The sequence below is a fragment of the Euprymna scolopes genome, chromosome 27, assembly GCF_053919585.1.
Source record: "Euprymna scolopes isolate OS-2025 chromosome 27, ASM5391958v1, whole genome shotgun sequence".
Classification (NCBI taxonomy): domain Eukaryota; kingdom Metazoa; phylum Mollusca; class Cephalopoda; order Sepiida; family Sepiolidae; genus Euprymna; species Euprymna scolopes.
Genome location: NC_136508.1, coordinates 35796745 through 35815078, shown reverse-complemented (window position 1 = coordinate 35815078; position 18334 = coordinate 35796745). Strand labels below are relative to the sequence as shown.

The 18334-nt window shown below is 34.2% G+C and overlaps 1 protein-coding gene across 40 annotated transcripts in view; it reads right to left on the bottom strand.

Annotated features, from left to right (window-relative positions):
* The window catches only part of LOC145248812 (rho guanine nucleotide exchange factor 11-like), a 609361-nt gene that overhangs the window by 73455 nt on the left and 517572 nt on the right, over positions 1-18334 (bottom strand). For all 40 annotated transcript variants that reach the window (XM_080110472.1, XM_080110474.1, XM_080110473.1 and 37 more), the window contains 5 exons: positions 16964-17151; positions 16022-16168; positions 13073-13152; positions 6224-6349; positions 2953-3070 (listed from right to left, as the gene is read on the bottom strand). In XM_080110472.1, coding sequence (XP_079966598.1) covers positions 2953-3070; positions 6224-6349; positions 13073-13152; positions 16022-16168; positions 16964-17151 — 659 coding nt within the window. The remainder of the gene's footprint in view (positions 1-2952; positions 3071-6223; positions 6350-13072; positions 13153-16021; positions 16169-16963; positions 17152-18334) is intronic.

Genomic DNA, 18334 nt, shown 5'->3' with positions numbered 1-18334 from the left:
ATTCTTAAATACAGGGCATACTGATGAGATTTTCCAGGGAGATGGGAAACTATTCTCCTTAAGACAACGTTTAAACAGTTTTGTAAGTATGGGCGCTAGTTCAGGTTGAAGTTTTTTGAGGACTATAATTGGAATACCATCAGGGCCAGTTGCTTTACTCGAATCAAGGTTTTTGATTAGCTTCGCAACATCACGTACAGATATACGTATATCACATAGCGTGTTTTCTGATACAGGAGGAAATATTGGGGGTTGGCGGTCTTGGTCGCAAAGGGTAGAATTAGCTGCAAAGTTCTTGACAAAGAGTTTGGCTTTGTCTGATGCTGACGAGATTACCTCAGGTCCATTGATAATAGTTGGGATGGAGCACACGCTTCTGTTCAGGATTCTGTTTGCTATTTGCCAAAACTGGTGGGAACCAAGCCGCTGCTCAGCTACTTTGGACTTAACAGATTGAGCATACAACTCTCTTGCGTTCCTTATTACTTTCTTACAATGGTTGCTGGCAGTCCTGAAAACGGCTTTAGTTTCCATACATCTATTACGTTTGAAGCAGTGGAAAAAGTGATTTCTGTGCGCAATGGCAGCAGCACATTCTGGAGAGAACCATGGCTGGCTGTTAGGTTTTTGCTGAAACTTTTTAGAGGGTATGAAATGGTCAATACCTACAATTAACCATTCAGTCAGGTCTAATACTATAGAGGACACATCCTTTTTAAACATGGAATGCAGAGGTAGATCAGATATAAATGTACGGAAGCTATCCCAGTCAGCCTTAGTGTATCGATATACTGTACGATGAAGAGGTACGTCTGGGGACTTATTACATTTCATTTTTATCTTAATTGATACAACAGAGTGGTCGGAAGATCAAAGGGGCGACAGAACAGAAACTGAACATAGTTCAGGGCAAGTTGTGAGAAAAAGGTCTAGTAGGCTCGCATACTGGCCGTCATTATCGGGCACACGGGTAGGTTCCTGAACAATCTGAGTGAGGTCATAGGCAATGGAGAAATCATGACAGAACCTCCCCTCATCATCGGTCTTGTTTGAGTGGGTCAACCATTCGACGTTGTGAACATTGAAGTCTCCACATACGTGAATGTTAGCTGAAGGATAAGTAGAAAGGACTTGGTCAATTTTCTCAGATATGCTTTTAAAGATAGTAACTCCGCTGTTGTGGGGGCGATAGAGAGTAAATATAAATGCAGTAGTGTGAGCTAAAGCAACCTGGAAGCACATATAGGGTAAGTTAGGATCTTCCCTGGAGATGTCCCTCCCACATGGAAAGCTATCTTTAATATAGGCACATATTCCATGCCCATGGCGATCTTGGGGGTCAGATTTAGAAGTTAAGTTAGAGTATCCTGTAATTGCAAACTCATCTAGGGAAATAGCCTGTCCAATGCCAGTTTCACTTAAAAATAAAAGGTCTGGTTTAGTCTCCTGTAATTGGGTTTCAACCTCTGGAAGGTTAGAATGAAGACCCCTGATGTTGGAGAAGGAGACATGGTAGTAGGGGTCTACGTTGGAAGTTGTAGAACCGGGTTTAATCGTGTATTTTTTCTTGAAACTTGTCATGATGAAATTTTGGAATTTGTGGACTAGGTCGTCAGATTTACTTAGAGCAGGACAAAGAGGGGAAACTAAGAGGGTATGCTGTGTAACAGCTATATCAGGCGCATCGTGTTATACAGCAGCAAATGCTGGGCCCTAATTCAGTTGTCTTTTGCAAGACTGCAGGTGGAATGACAGATTTATGATTGAAGTGTGAAATTTGAACATTTAATGCTGCTAAGACTAAGCTTTAATAACCATGGCTAATGATGAATTACCTGAAAATCCTTTGTTCAGATTCCTTGGCTTAACATTCACAGGGAACATGGAACAGATACATTGAGGGTATTGCCAAGTCTGCTGCAAAGAAGGTGGCCTCTCTTTTTCTACCAGGCTAGAAAGTTAATTATGCCTGAGAGTATCCTGTACCTCTACAAGACCACTATTTGCCCATGTATGGAGTATTGTTGCCACATTTAGGTTGGTGCATCTGCTAATAGTCTCTTACTCTTAGACAGGCTTCAAAAGAGTCGCCAACCTAATAGGCTTCAACACTGTCAGTTAGGCGTCAACCTTTGTCCCATCAACAAAATCTTGCATTTGTCAGCCTGTTTTACAAGCATTCTAATGGTAGGTACTCCAATGCTACAAGCCCTTGTACCCCTTGGACGTAAATACCCCGATAAGCAGCTAAATCCCACCTCTATACAGTAGAGAGCCAAAAACCCTTCTACTCTATAGTTTCTTCCCTTGGGCAGTTACTTTGGAATTCCCTTCCGGGTCCCTGCTTCCTTGACTGTACTAACACGCAGAAGTTCAAGTGTAATGTAAACAGACATCTTTTGCTCAACTCCCTACATAGTATCCCCACAAATTATGTTGCAGATAGTAGCCCCCTACATCAAAGTGACCCTGTGCCTTGTTTGGGAAAAATAAGCCCATCACATTAGGTCAATGGATTTGCTAAAGGCACTGCATTTGCCTAGCATAGTGGTTATCCTAAGGACAAATTAGTTACACTGGTATGATCACGTGGAGGACCCCAATCATCTGGATACACCGTTGCAGGAAGATTAACTGGTCAAGGAAAACATGGAAGTCAGTAAGTGTCCAAAATTGTACAGAATGAAATTTATGAAATAAAATAAAAACAACTATTCCAGAAAATTTATCTTCTGTGGGGATTGTCAAATTAAAAAAATTTCTCAAAAGTAAATAAAAATATATAAATATTATGGTTTTCTGATGTTATTTTAAATTTGAAAAAAAAAAAATAATCATAGAAAAAAATGCAATAATTACTTTTTCACCATTTAATATGACAATGAAATAAAATAAAAATATTTGTGTTTTCAATAATAAAAGAAAAATAGGTAAAAAAGAAGATATTCTTACTGGTTGTATATTTCAGCAGGTTTTCTACAAGTAGCCGGTATTTTGTAAGGCGTTGCATTTCTGCTGGAATGAGATCTTTCAGTTGTAAACGCCGACACATACTACTTGATTCAGCATCCTTAAAAAAAAGAAACACAAAAGATTTCAAAATGTCTTCTGAAAATAATATACAGAATTGTTTGCATGGACAAAAAAATGTTGCACGTCTTTGTATAAAAAGTTTTCCTTTAAAACATTTAAAAAATTTTAAAAATAGCTTACAATTTTATTTTATTATCTAATTTAATCTTGTTTTATTTTCAAATTAAGACTCAAATAATAATTCATTTGACATAAATACTTGATTTGGACGAGCATATATTTTTATTTCCAGTATGTTATTTTTAGGTTAATTGATAACTATATTATGAATTAAAGAAAACATACCTTTTTTCTTTCAAATAAAATTCATATGGGAAGTCATATCAATGGTTGACAAAAGAAAATACATCAATTAACACTTAACATGTTTTAGCCTTACACACAGACGGAGAAAGACACATCTGTTTATTTACATGATTACAAACAGAGGGAGAGCACACGTCATACACTCGATTTTATAAACAGTCAAGGAGAGATAACTCCAAGTTACTTAAAACCTTAAACGGCATGTCAGCAGAAACCAGACAAGGGAAGCAACTCCAAGTTACTTAGTCCCTTATATTGCTGAAAAATAAGCAGAAATTTGGAGTCGTCAAAAGGAGACAATTCTTACAACTTTCACAGCATAAAAATATGGTTGCTGTAAAAATCTATCCCACATTGATAATTCCAACATTATTGGCCTGAATATATTTTAGTTCGCTTTTGATTTTTTTCTTCTAAAAATTTTTAGAGCTAAGAAAACCGTGGAGACATTTTCGCTTACTTCTCAAAGTAATATGCATAATTGTTTGCACGTCTTTGTATAAATTTTTTTCTTCATTTAAACAAAACTGAAAAAATAGCTTATAATCTTATTTTACCTAATTTATCTTGTTGAATTTTAAAGTAAAACTTAAATAACAATTCATCTGACAGATAAACATTTGATTTAGATTAGCCTATTTTTTTTCCTTCCACTGTATTGGCATGAATATATTTTAGTTTGCTTTTGTTTTTTCTGAAAATACTTATTCCGGCTAAGATATTCCCCTTACTCATGGAATATTCTTGAACAGTAAAAAGATATAAAGAGTTATTTCCCATTACTTTGAAAAAATTAATATCTAAAGATTTTTAAACATACAAGAAAAGTTTCCAGATTAATTACAGGGTGGAGCGAATAAGTGTTGCCCTAAATAAAACAACACTACGGCTTTATTTTAAAACTTTTATTGAAAAAATAAATTCAAGTAACTTGATTATGTAGTAGAGCTGACATCTTTTCAATGTATCCACCTTCAGCTTCAATCATTGCTTCAATACAGGTCCAGAACTGGAAGCATGCCTTCTCCACAAGTGCTGATGAGATTTTCCCAAATACTTGGCGGATGGTAGCAATCAGGCTAGCTTTGGTGTTGTGGGAGATCATGTTGGTGATGTTCTCGATGTATGACCAAACAAAGTAGGCTAGCAGGTTCGGGGGGGGGGGGGTAGTGAGAGAAGGGTACCAAGTCATAGCACTCCTTTTGAAGCCAAGCCTGGGTCTCTTTGGACGTGTGCTGGCACCAAGTCCTGCTGCCAACCCCAGAGTCTGCCAGCAGCCACCTGATTGCAGCAGGAGATCACCATACTCTTCAGCACATCCAGATACACTTTCGTATTAACTTTCAAGCTGACTTCGAAGATGTGAGGTGGCATGATGTGGCCCTCACTTGAAACCACACCAAAGACCATAATTGTGGTCAGAAACTTTGTTTTCATCATCCTGGGTACGTCCTTATTATTTGTCGCAATCCAGCGATGCATTTTGAAGGTGCTAGCAATGGTTCTTTTGTTATAACTTGGATCATTGGAGAGCATGAGTTGTACAGCGGCACATCTCTGATCTTGCTCGTTGAACATTGTGCATCTTTCAGACATATTGCTCTTGGGATTTGTACACAACTGGCTAACTAGTAGATGGTCTGTGACAAACAAAGAAAACCGGTTTTCATCAAACAGAAATGGAATCATGTTGTTTTTTTCTAGGGCAACAATTTTATCATTCCCCACCCTATACACATTTGTTCTTTACTAAATTTGAAACTAAGGTTAGGACTAGTTTAGGATTGGGGATTAAAAATAAACAAATTTTGTTAAATACATCAAGTTAACATTATGTATGTTAACATCAAGTACTAAAACAAAGTTAAAAAAAAAAATATTTGATTATGGAATTAAAAACATCAAAATTGATTTCAGTTTCTTTGTAAAGAAGCAAGTCATATTTTTAATTTCTTGATACTCCCAATTTTTACCAGATACGTACTACAAAGTATCATCCACATTGCATGGTAAAATAACAACAAAAATTTAATGCGTACTTCAAAATCATATTTTAAAAAAATTTTCTGTAGACGTTACTAACTAAAATTAATAAAATATGAAAAAAAAAAAAAAGATATAAATTTAAAAAATTTCGCAATAAAAATAATTAAATTTGAAAATTTTTTCATGAAAATATCAACGAATCATCATATAAATTTAATATCTGTTTTTATATAATGGAAATTGCTCCAGACACAATAAGAAGCCTCTTGATGTAAGGAGTTATATAAAAAAAAACCCAAAAAAACAAGAAATACTACTTCAAAATCAAAAACTTGCCAATGTCAAGTGTTAAATGGAATAGATTTTTACTCAGAAAACAGCAATTCTTCCCTTTTTGTCAGAAACATCACTCCTGACATGTGAGGACCAAAGGACAAAAGAAGGGAAGTTAGAGTTATGCGGCTGCTGAAAATAAACCCAAGATCTACTTTCTACTCCCCTTAAACATGCTGGAATGCGTTTGATAGCTTTTAGAAATTGACTTCCAAAGTAATCTATCTCTGGCCAGGTCTTTATTAATCCCCTTTAGCAATCCATCATGATCACTTCCTCCCATGTTTTCTTTAGTATTCCTCTATGAACTGAACCTTCTATCTCAACTGTTGTACATCTACTAATCAAAAAACTCTTATTATTTCAATGTGACCAAACCAAGAAAGTCTCCTGTTTTCTACACATCTCTCCATACTGTCCAAGTTATCAGATCTTTTTGACTCGCATTACGATAACTGTTGTAAAATTCTCATTTCTCTCCAAAAAGTAAATAGATGATACTGACCATTAAAAACTGAGCAAGTTTCTGGTCTTTCCTTTGTTTTATTCGAAGGGTTTCAAGAGCTGACGACTGATTGCGACAGAAAATTGCACAATTCTTTTTAAATTCTTCCCCATCTTCGCCATCAAACTAAAATGAATGCAAACAGAATTAGAAAATATGAAAAAAAACAAACAAACTATTTATTAATCGGACTATTGTTGTCATCTTGTTATTTATGCAACATTTCGGTTGGATCGTCCTTCGACCGTCTTCAGGCATGTTGGTTGTTGTTTGAAAAAGAAAGGAGAAAAGTTACGGGCTCCCTAGATATTATACACCCTAAAAATTTTGGTGATGGCAGGAAGATAATCCATTGCTGATCTTTATTAAAGTTGTCGTGTGTCTACCAATTTTTTTTGCACATACGAAACCACAGCCATAAAACAGAGACTAACTCCAAGAATACGAAAATATCTATGGAGCCCATAACTTTTCTCCTTTCTTTTCCAAACAAATATTTGGATTGTCCTTCAACTGTCTTCAGGCACATTGGTTGGAAAAGAAAACCAAACAACTAACATGCCTGAAGAAGGTTGACGGACAATACAACCAAAATGTTGCACAAATAACACTCAAGATGAGAACAATAGTTCAATCAATGCAAGAAATATAAACAATTAGCTCTCATCTAAAAGAATTCAAAATTTTAACAAATTATTCATTTTTAATTGTTATTATAAAATAAAAAAATCAAGTAAATAATATTTTCACAAGACGAGTCATGGGTCAACAATAATTTTGATGATTTTAGACAATCTTCTTTATATAGAGGTGAGGCTAATTAAAGGATCAGTTATTTGTACTTATTGGAATATCACCTATTTTTAATAGTAATAAATGACCGAGTACAGTTATTTAAAAGAGGAAAATAAATTAAAAAAAAATTAACTTAAACATTTGTAAAAGATAATGGTATGATATTTTATTCTGATTAGCTAAAAAATTCAAAAGAAAAAATATACAGTGCATCACAAAGGTGAGTACACCTCTCACATTTCTGCAGATATTCAAGTAAATATTCAAGCGTACGCATATTTTTGACACACGCTTGCACATACAGAATTAGTCACCATTGATAACAAAGAATTACATTGCTTAATATCCAGAAAGCTACTTGTTTGCGGCAAAAATATGCGTGCACTTGCATGTACAGAAATGGCCACCACTAATAACAAAGATTTACAGATCTTTCTTTATTTTTGTTCTTTAATGTCTTTGTGTCTTTATTGAAAGATTAGCTAAGAAATTCAAAAGAAAAAATATACAGTGTAGTACCCCCCCCTCACATTTATGCAGCTATTTAAGTATATCTTTTTATGGGACAACACTGACAAAATGACACAATGAAAAGTACTTTATGTGCAGCATATATAACAGAGTTCATTTATTTTCTCCTCAAAATAATTCAAAATATAACCATTAAAAGCTAAACACTTGCCAACAAAAGTGAGTACACCTCTTAGGGAAAGTTGTTAATATTAACATACTTGTCAACTGTCAATATTTTGTGTAGCCACCATCATTATCCAGAACAGCCTTTAGTCTCCTGGTTATGGAGTTTACCAGAGCTTCACAGGTAGCCACTAGAATGCTCTTCCACTCCTCCATGATAACGTTGCAGAGCTGGCAGATATTTGAGAATGTGCGCACCTCCACTTTCCACTTGGGGATCCCCCAAAGATGTTCTATTGTGTTCAAGTTTAGGGACATTCTTGGACAGTCTATCACATTTAGCCTCTTCAGTAAAGCAGTCGTCGTCTTGGCGATGTGTTTGGGGCCATTGTCATGCTGGAACACTGCCCTAGGATTCAGTTTCTGGAGAGAGGGGATCATGCTTTGCTACAGTATTTCACAGTACGTATTGAAGTTCATGTTTTCCCGAATGAAATGTAACTCTCCAATACCTGCAGCATTCATGCAACCCCAAACCATGACATTCCCACTACCATGCTTGACTGTAGGCATGACATTTATTTTGTACTCCTCATCTGATCTCTGCCACACATGTTTGAAGCCATTGGAACCAAACAAATTAATCTTCATCTCATCAGACCATAAGACATGGTTCCAATAATCCATGTGCGTTGCTGACATGTCTTCAGCAAACTGTTTGCAGTCTTTCTTGTGTATCATCTTTAGAAAAGGGTTTCTCCTTATATGGCAGTCATGCATTTTGATGTAGAATGCAGCATATGATCTGAGCATTAACAAGTTGACCACCCACCTCTTCAATCTCTGCAGCAATGCTGACAGTATTCCTCTGCTTATCTTTCAAAGAAATCATTTGGATGTGATGCTCAGTATGTGTGCTCAGCTTCTTTGGATGACCTACCTGAGGCGTGTTCTGAGTGAACCCTGCTCTTTGAAAATGCTGGATGATTTTAGGCACTGTGCTGCAGCTCAGTTTCAGGGTGTTGGCAATCTTCTTGTAGCCTTGCCCATCTTCATGTAGCATAACGATATGTCTTAAGATCTTCAGAGAATTTTTTGCCATGTGGTACCATGTTGGAATTTTTAGTGACCAGTGTAAGAGAATGTGAGAACTGGACTACAAATTTGAACATACCTGCTCCCGATGCACACATGGGCCGAGTAACACTAATGAGTCATAACAATTTGGATAGAAAATGACAAGCAGTACTCAATTTGAACATTTAGGGATGTAGTTTCTTAGGGATGTACTCACTTTTGTTGGTAGGTGTTTATCTTTTAATGGTTATATTTTTAGTTATTTTGGGGGGGAAAATAAATTAACTATGTTATATAAGCTGCACACAGACTACTTTCATTGTGTCAAAAAATCATTTTGTCAGTGTTGTCTCATGAAGAGATATACTTAAATGCCTGCAAAAATGTGAGAGGTGTACTCGTTTTTGTGATACACATATCGCCTGCGAAGTTATTCAAATTAACTTTGAAACAAATTTTAAAAGATCACAGTATGATAGTTTATTTTGATTAGCTAAAATGTTCTGAAGAAAAAAAAAATTATATATATATATATATATATATATATATATATATACATAATCTTGGAAGTCATTCAACCTTTAAAACTATAAAAAAATAACATTAAACAAAATAATTTTAATCCTACGCCCTCAATTGGAAAACTATTTTTCTTGAAAGTAAATTAATCACTTGTAATCACAGTATTTGCTTTCTTCTCATCCTAATATTATTTTAGGGATCATCAGTTGTTTACCATGAAAAAGTGTTTCACGTATTTAAAAACAAAACAGTATATTAAATCATGGCTATCCAGCAGTGTTGATGAAACACCACCTTCCTTAATATATATATATATATATATATATCCATAGCATAAAAATTCAAATTCTGAAAATCAGAACAGAGATGAACCAACATCTTACACATACAAAGAACTGAATAATACAAAATAATTGCAAAGAAATAATTTCAAAAATAATTCAAAAATAGTTATTGATAAGATCCTTTTTAATTATTTTTTAAATTTTTCTAGCCAGATTGCTGAGTCATTAAACAACGAAACAGCTGTCTGTGGATGATTATACTTTCATATATACATTTTATATGCTTTAATTCCTTATCTTATTCTGGAATAAGTCTTCACCACATGACGGTGAAACTTTATTTTGTAAGTTTTCTGTTTTTTCTCTGACGTTTAAACTTGTATTCAATATTTCATCTTAATAGTTTATCATATATAATTTATATGCATTTATGAGGTGTCATCAATAAGTTTCCAGACTTTTTGTATGGCCACTTTTATTGATAGTACACAAATGAAACTCTAGTTTCCTCCGAAGTAATCTCCTCCGGCTGCAATGCCTTTGTTGTATAGTTCTAACAAATTCTAAAAGGCGCCATGGAAGTCCTCTTCTGTAAGCATGTCATCTTTCATCTCCTAAATTGTCTCGACAGCTTCTAAGGTTTTCCTTGAGCTTAGGGTATAACCAAAAATCGCAGGGACCAAGGTCTGGACTATAGGGAGGGTGAGGAACTGTCTTGATACCCACCTTGTTCAAATAGTCTATGACGAGGATAGAGTTGTGGACGGATGAATTCACGCAAATCTTTCTCATCTTCAGTTCCTTTTGAATAATTGTGTACAGTTCCCACACTGACAACAAACTGTAAACTTATTGTCTCTAGACACACGACAGTCCTTATGCATGAAATTCTTTATTTGGTCAATCAACTCTAATGTTCTGACTTCCTTACTCCTCCCACACCTCATCATCCCTTACAGACTCCCTGCCTTCCTTGAATCTCTTATGTCACTCAAAAACTGATGTTCTATTCATGTAAGATGGTCCAAAAGCAGTTTGAAGCATTCCATGTTTCTGTACCATTTTTTCAAGTTTAAAACAGAATTTTATTGCATATCGTTCTTCTAAAATGTCCTCACGTCCAGATTGCATTTTTTAAATTCACCAGTTGTGACAATCAGGCTTTAGTAAGATGTATTCCAATTCATGCTGTAGCTGTTCATTTGAGCCTGAAGTCAGTCATCTCATAAGATGTATAGCAATAACATACTAAATTTTCAAGAGTCTACAACAATTTTAAATGTCTGTAGTAAAAAATCTGGAAACTTATTGAAAGCACCTCATAATTTTGCTTTAGTATAGATACTATATTGTGAGATCACAGAACTAGTTTGTGACACTTTGATTCGAAGCAAGAAATCTGATTTTTAAAAATAAGAGAACAAATAAACGATTTTATTAATAAAATAAATATATTTTATAAGTTATTAATACTTATGTCGATGAAGTAACGTTACTATATGAAATATAGAAGATACTTTAAACTATTTTTATGAGAAACTGATTATCACTTAGAAAAAAAAACAATGGTGGATCAGAAAAACAGGTGACTGAAAGTCGGCAGCAAACAATGTAAGATAAAAAAAATAAATTTTGCATTCGCAATAATGGTGTAGGAAATAAGCGCCCATGATTAACGTGTACCTTCTGTAAAGAAGCACTGGCACTTGTGTCCATCTGATACAAAAAAATAATACAAAAATAAGATAAACGCAAATTTAGTCGATATTGGGGATTGAAGAAAACTTTTTATTTTTGCGGGACAATGAGGATAATTCTGGCCACGTGAGGTTATTATCAGTTGGGAAAAGGATGAAAAGAAAAAATATGACTGTTGATTGGGTTTTACAGCATCTCAACCTCTTTTCAAGTTATTTAAGGCCGAACCGAATCTAGTAATTTTGGAAAAAAAAAAAAAGTTTAATATTTCAAGTTATTTATAACTTCAAATATTAATTTATTGTAGTAGAGATTTAGAAGGCTATCACAATGTTCTTGTCTTCTTTTACCAACTATGACTATATTTCATTCCTCGCATTGTGATAGCCTTCTAAATCTCTACTACATACCTATCACACACAATGCTTCAAGCAAACTACATATCAATCCTATTTATTGTGTTTGGTTTGGTTGCCTTGTAAAAAGAGAAGAGAAAAAAGAAAAGGGAGGGAAGGTGGATTGTTGTTTTTGTTTATTGTTTTGCAGAACATAATTAAGTTTTGTAAAAAAGGAATAGAAAAATAAAAAAACATCACTGTCAGGTGCATTTTATCTCAGGAAGCCAATATCTTCAGACAGCCTGATCTGGTAGCATGGTAGACATTTGATTGGGGAAGAAGCGAGCAATTGGTGGAAGAGAATAAGCCAATGTTTTGTTGTGGGAGAAACACTAACACAACTTTGATGTTGTTCATTCTCAATGAGCAAGAATTTACATAATTAAACTAGAAATTCCAGGAAAAAAAAAAAATATTGCAGAGTTACAAAAAAGGACAATCTTTCAGCAATATACTTAATTCATTTTTTTTTTTGCATAAAATAAAATAAAATGTTATTGTTTCATTGTTTGGAATTTGTTTTTAGTATTATAAAAAAATTATTACTTTATAAAATATTTATTGTTTTCTTTATTTTTAAATAGAATAATTTCTTATCTGATATGTAAAAAACATATGCTGTGCTCTTCTGTAATGTGATCGCCGGGCAAAGCCAGTTAGAAAATAATTATTCAGAATCGGGTTATCTATCCGTTTGTCTAATATCTATTTTTCTCTAGCTGACAGAATGACAATAGTTGAATCGTGGGAAATGATAGTTTAGCAAGCACTGTAGGTTCAGAAGGGTTAAAGGGTCAATGTTGTGACATATGTCAAACTGAATGACTGATCAGCTACACCGAAGCTAGGTAGATGGGGAGGGGCAGATCTGATGTATCAGGGGTTCTGGTAGTGGAGTTGATTGCTTGACATGAAAGAGACAAGATGTGAGAATCAAGGCCTCCTCAAGAGTGGGCAGTGACGGTTTCCAGATGGAACCAGAGAACAGAGCAAGCCGAAGTTCGCCATTCCCTCCAGCCTGCTGTGAAGAAACGCCTGTGGAGGGAATAAAAATCCACCCATCATTTGAGTCTATCTTGCATGTGTCTTCGGTTAGCAGAATCAACTCGAAAGATGATTGATGAAGAGTCTTCCACAGCTAAGCAGAGCCAGGTATGTCTTTGTGTCATGCATTATTGTATGTATTCGTGTTATATGTAATCCACGCATCCACACACTAAGAGACATTTAGCTAGACGGTCACAGCCCTGATAAATAAAGCTTGAGGAGTTGATAAAAGAAATGCAGACATTTCTCTCATAAACAGAGAAGAAATTATAATAGGGATGGTAAAAGAACCTGCCCCCCCCCTTATTAGAAGAACACACAGACACCAAAATTTCATTACACTTCAAGTCACCTGTTTTTCTGATTCACAAAAAACATACAAAATTTTTTACCCTTTTTAAAAGTATGTCACCAACTCCTGAAATCAATGGATTCTCCTTCCGTCTGGCCTTCATTGCTTCATTTAATTCCCCTGTGATAAAAAGAAAGCAAACACATTAAGAAAATGCAATTAATAATAATGATGATGATAAAGATAAAACCCTAAAATTGATAATTACTGATGCTTGAGAGCTCCACTTGAGAAAGGGGAGGCTCACTCCCAAAATTATCAAAAATGTTACACCATTCCGAATATTTTTTTTATTAATGTTTAGCAATAAGTCTCATGATTACTGTTTTAATTTGTGAAAGATCTTTTTAAAAAAATAAATCTGCAAAGATTCGTAACCCAAATACGGTCTTTGTTTTTTTTTTTTTATTTTATCACATCATTTCGTTTTTTTCTGCATTGCTACCAGCCTTCATAAATACCCTCAAACCATATAATTAGCTTATTTTATTTCTTAAAAAAGACAAAGTAATTTTTTTTTTTCCAGTTTTATGTTCTACGACTAGTTTAAATTGGCTCATTTAGTATGCTAAGAGTGTTCGCTAATGGATCAGTAGACACAGGTTTGATTCTTGGTCGAGTCAACCTAAAGACATAAAAAAAATTGGTACTTGGTGATTTCTTGCTAAACACCCAGCATTATAAAGTAACAATCAAGGGTAAATGGAATAATCCTGATAAAATAGTGATACTCTCTCTCTTATATTTTGGTGTATTAGCTCATCAACTATGGCCAACCACTTTACTGTTACTTATTTCTAGTAACTTCTATGATAAAAAAAAAAAGGGGTGCTTATTACTGTACACATAGATTCAAAAAAGTTGTCAAAAAACAAATATATAACAAATAAATGTTATCAAAGGCAAGATAAGTTACTTTTCTGCAAACTGGATATATTTTTTGTGTTTTTATTCAATGTAACATATTTATTCAGCTCGAAAAACATACAGTGTTTACCGATGTATTCGAAAATTCAAGATGGCGTCTCACACCCTCTTTAACACCGTAAGTTTGGGAAAAGGTGTTATAAATCATAAACTATATAAAATACTATTAAAAACCTGCCGAATATATGTCAACCTATGTCACGGTAACATATATTGAGCGAGTTTTTAACAGTATTTTATTCGTTTTTTTATTTATAACACCTTTTCCCAAACTTACCGTGTTAAAGAAAGAATCAGACGCCATCTTGAATGTTCCAATACATCCGTAAACACTGTATGCTTTTCGAGCTGAATAAACATGTTACATTGAATAAAAACACGAAAAATATATCCAGTTTGGTAGAAAAGTAACTTATCTTGCCTTTGATAACATTTATTTGTTATATATTTGTTTTTTGACAACTTTTTCGAATCTATGTGTACAGTAATACAAACCCCAAAAAAGTTATATATTTTTAGATGTGGCCATGCCTCACTATTGGTGGAGTTGTCCATTGATTGCAACTGGGATTGTGTCACTTGGATAATTCGCACTACGAAAGGGGCATTCCAGAAGTAATGCCTCCTAATTTTCCTTTATTCTATCCGAATGGATCAGAAGGCATTGCAAATTGCAGTATGATGACTGAACTTATGCATTCATGATTTAAAAGTTTCATTTCTCTGTTGCAGATATTGATGGTGTGAGACTCTAAGAAAACAACCCCTATCATGGACATGCATCAAAAGCAGAGATGCGACATTGAAATCTTCCATGCAGAAAAAAATTCAACCAATCAACATTTATCGGTGCCTGTTCAATGTTGATGGAGTTGATGTTAGCACAGTTAGGAGATGATATTTGCTTAAATCAGTTTGTCCTTCCTTAAGTTTAAAATAGCAGTTTTAGTGCTGACCCTAATGAATGAACTAATTAAAAAAATCTATTCCTGTTTTTTTTTCTTAGTAGGAATTAAAAACAATATACATGTATATATATTTTTTCTATTAAAAAAAATGAATATATATATATACTAGCAGTGGTGGCCAGCGTTGCCTGGGTGTTTGTTTGGAGGAAGTGAAAAGCATTCAAATTTAACGATTAAAAAGTTGACTTGCAGAAATGAATCCATGCAGACGCAGAAATGAACGTTGGCTGCAGGCCAGTTTCTGCCATATTTTGCTTCCCCACGATGCTGGTGAAAACTAGCTCCCCTCAAAAAGGGGGAGCTCTTCAAATGAATAGCAATTGTCTGATATGAAGGGTTTTCCCAACATTGATCAAAGCTAATTGCTTTCAAGACGACCTGGCAGGAAAGCCAGGCGGCCTACTTCGCTCTGATTAGTTTCGCTTTTATACAAAAAACACAAACAAGCACGCGAAAGGACGGAATAGAAGGAATTTTATAAAAGTCGATCAAAATAAATGTAGATGCATTCGCAAATTGTAGATATTATCATCTAGGGAATATATAAAAAGTTTTAAAACATAGTAACCCTCTTGAGACCCCCCCCCATACCAAAAAAGCCTTTTGCAGACATACAACTTTTGCCTTATATATAAAGAGATATTTTTCTATTTAAAAATTTTTAGTTGAGGTTTCTTTTTTCATCCTTATATAGTTAAATCCTTTTTTATAATTGAGACTTTTGAGAAATCAGCTTATGCAAGTGCTAAGTCTATTTCTATTGAAAAATTTTAGTTAAGGCTTTCTTTTTTTTTTTTTTTTTTTTCCTTATATAATTGTATTCCCTTTTGTAATTATAAACTTTTTAGAAGTCTGATTATGTAGGTTAAATTTAGATTCTTTTTTTTTCCGGGAATTCAAACTGCATTCTTTATTTTTATTTTTTTTTTTTACTCCAAGCTTCTTTAGACTATATATATAAATATCAATTAATTGCTTTTTTTTATAAATGATGAGGCAATTCCACTTTCATAAAAAACTAATATATCGAAAGAAAATATATACAGTTTTTTTTTTTTATAAAGAATTAAGATAGATAAAATGGAAGTACATACGATGAAGAGAAATTATTTTTTCTAAGTTTGGAAATAACGCTTTCACAAGTTCCTGGGATATATGCTCTGATTTCAACATTGGTTTATGAAATAATTGGTCCAGGATTTTCATGTTTCTCATGTGAGCCCGTTCCGTGTGGAGTAGTTCTAGAAAAGAAAAAAAAGGGATTATGTTTAAGAATAAAAATTATAAAATAAAGGAAAGAAAGAGAGGAAAAGTGTGATGTAGAAAAGGAAGGGGTGGGATTTGAATGCAAGGTAGAAAGGGTGTAGTAGGAGGGGTCGGATATAATACAGAAAGGGTGCAGTGAGGGACATAAGACAAAGTGTGTGAGAAATATAGGTGGGGGGACAGACATAAAATGAAAGAAAATGTTTAAAATTTAAAATTATAAAATAAAGGAAATACAATGAAAATGTGAGGTAGAAAAAGCGGGTGGAGGCGAAATACAAGGCGGAAAGATTGTAGTTGGAGGGGTGGATGTGAGAAGGGGAAATGTAAGGCAGAATGGATGCAAGGGGAACCACGAGGCGGAATGGGTGCAAGGGGAAACGCAAAGCGGAATGGGGGCGATAACAGGAAATATGAGACAGAATTGGTGCAAGGATGGGAAACACGAGACAGAATGGGTGTGAGGAAGGGAAACACGAGACAGAATGGGTGTGAGGAAGGGAAACGTGAGAATGGGTGTGAGAAGGAGAAGTGGGTGCTAAAAAAGGGCATGGGGAGGCAAACAGAGACAGCCAACATGAGAAGACATTAAGAGAGTGTTTTCTTTTATTGGCATTTTATTATGAAATTTTATTATCAAAGCCAAAAAACACTCAAAGGTAAAGGTTAATGAAATGGTTGGATGATCATTTGAATGATGAGAAATATATTAAAAACGATCAAATTGAGAAAAGTTGAAAATAATTGTTAACGCTGTGTCAATATTTTACCATTAATAACTTCTTGTCGTTTCTTTTCTTTTGGTTTCATCTTTCTCAGAGATTCCTCCGGAAGGATTTCATTCAAGTGGGGCAGATCTGTCTGCACCTCAAAATCGGAATCGTCATTGAGGGAAGGATTAGAGTTGATGGAGACGTCATTAACAGCTTCATTGGAATTACTTGGACTGTCAAGGCTCCTGAAAGAGTAAAGCTTAGTATGAAGCACTGTTGGGACTATTAAAACACCACAACAGCCAGAAATCAACAAACGCAAGAAATTAAAAAAAAAAAAGTACTCTGAATACTAATGACAGGAGATAAATGGTGCATGCTAGAATGAAGCAAAGAAAAATAATTATTTAAAACTTTAATATATGTCGTTTTCAACAGCATACATTGGGTAAACTATATTTCTTTAAATACAACAGAGCAAAATTTTTGAATAGTGATCTTCTTAAAATACTGGAATTTTCTTCTTTTTTTTTTTTTCAAAAGCCAAAACTGAGCTTTTTTTATGAAGTGTTTAAAAAAAAAAAGGGGGGGGGTCTCGTCTAGAATAACTCCTATATTAAAAAACAAAAATAAAGAAAAATTTGTATGATGTATGTAGCCTGTGATAAAAAGAAAACTATCATCTTCCAAAAATCATGTAAATTGATCAAAGTGTTTTATCTTTAAAGAAAATAAAATTTTCTGGGTAACCGAGAAGCAACTATCTTACCTGCCATTTTGAAAAAAAAAAAAAAAAACAAAAAAAACAAAGGGAGATAACCCAACAATAATTCATACTTATTAGATTTGTTGTAATGCTTACGAATTCCCATTAATCGCTTAAAAATTATTTTCTTTATAAAAGGAAAACTACTTCATCAATTTACATTATTCTTGGAATACAATATATTTTCGTTTCGTCATAGGTATGTACATCATACAGGTTTTTCTTTTTCTTTTAAATATAGGAGGAATTCTAAACAAGAACCAAAAATTAATAATTTTGCAATCTAACAACTTTGCTTGTTCCTACTATATTACTTAACCAAAGAAGAACCACCAATCGTGCTTTCTTCCAATTCCTCAGAATATACGAGTGCTTGATATATATTAACAAAGCCACCATTCACCCATGTACGGAGTATTGTTGCCACATTTGAGCTGGTGCATCTGCTATTAGTCTTTCACTTTTAGACAGGTTTCAAAAGAGAGCCGCCAACCTAATCAGTCCCGCACGGTCATCTAAGCTTCAACCTTTGTTCTGTTGATGAAATATTGCATTCATTTGCCTGTTGTACAAGTATTTTAATAATAGGTGCTCTGAATAACTTTAAACCCTTGTACCCCCTCAGCATAAATACTCCCAACAAGCAGCTAAATCCCACCCTA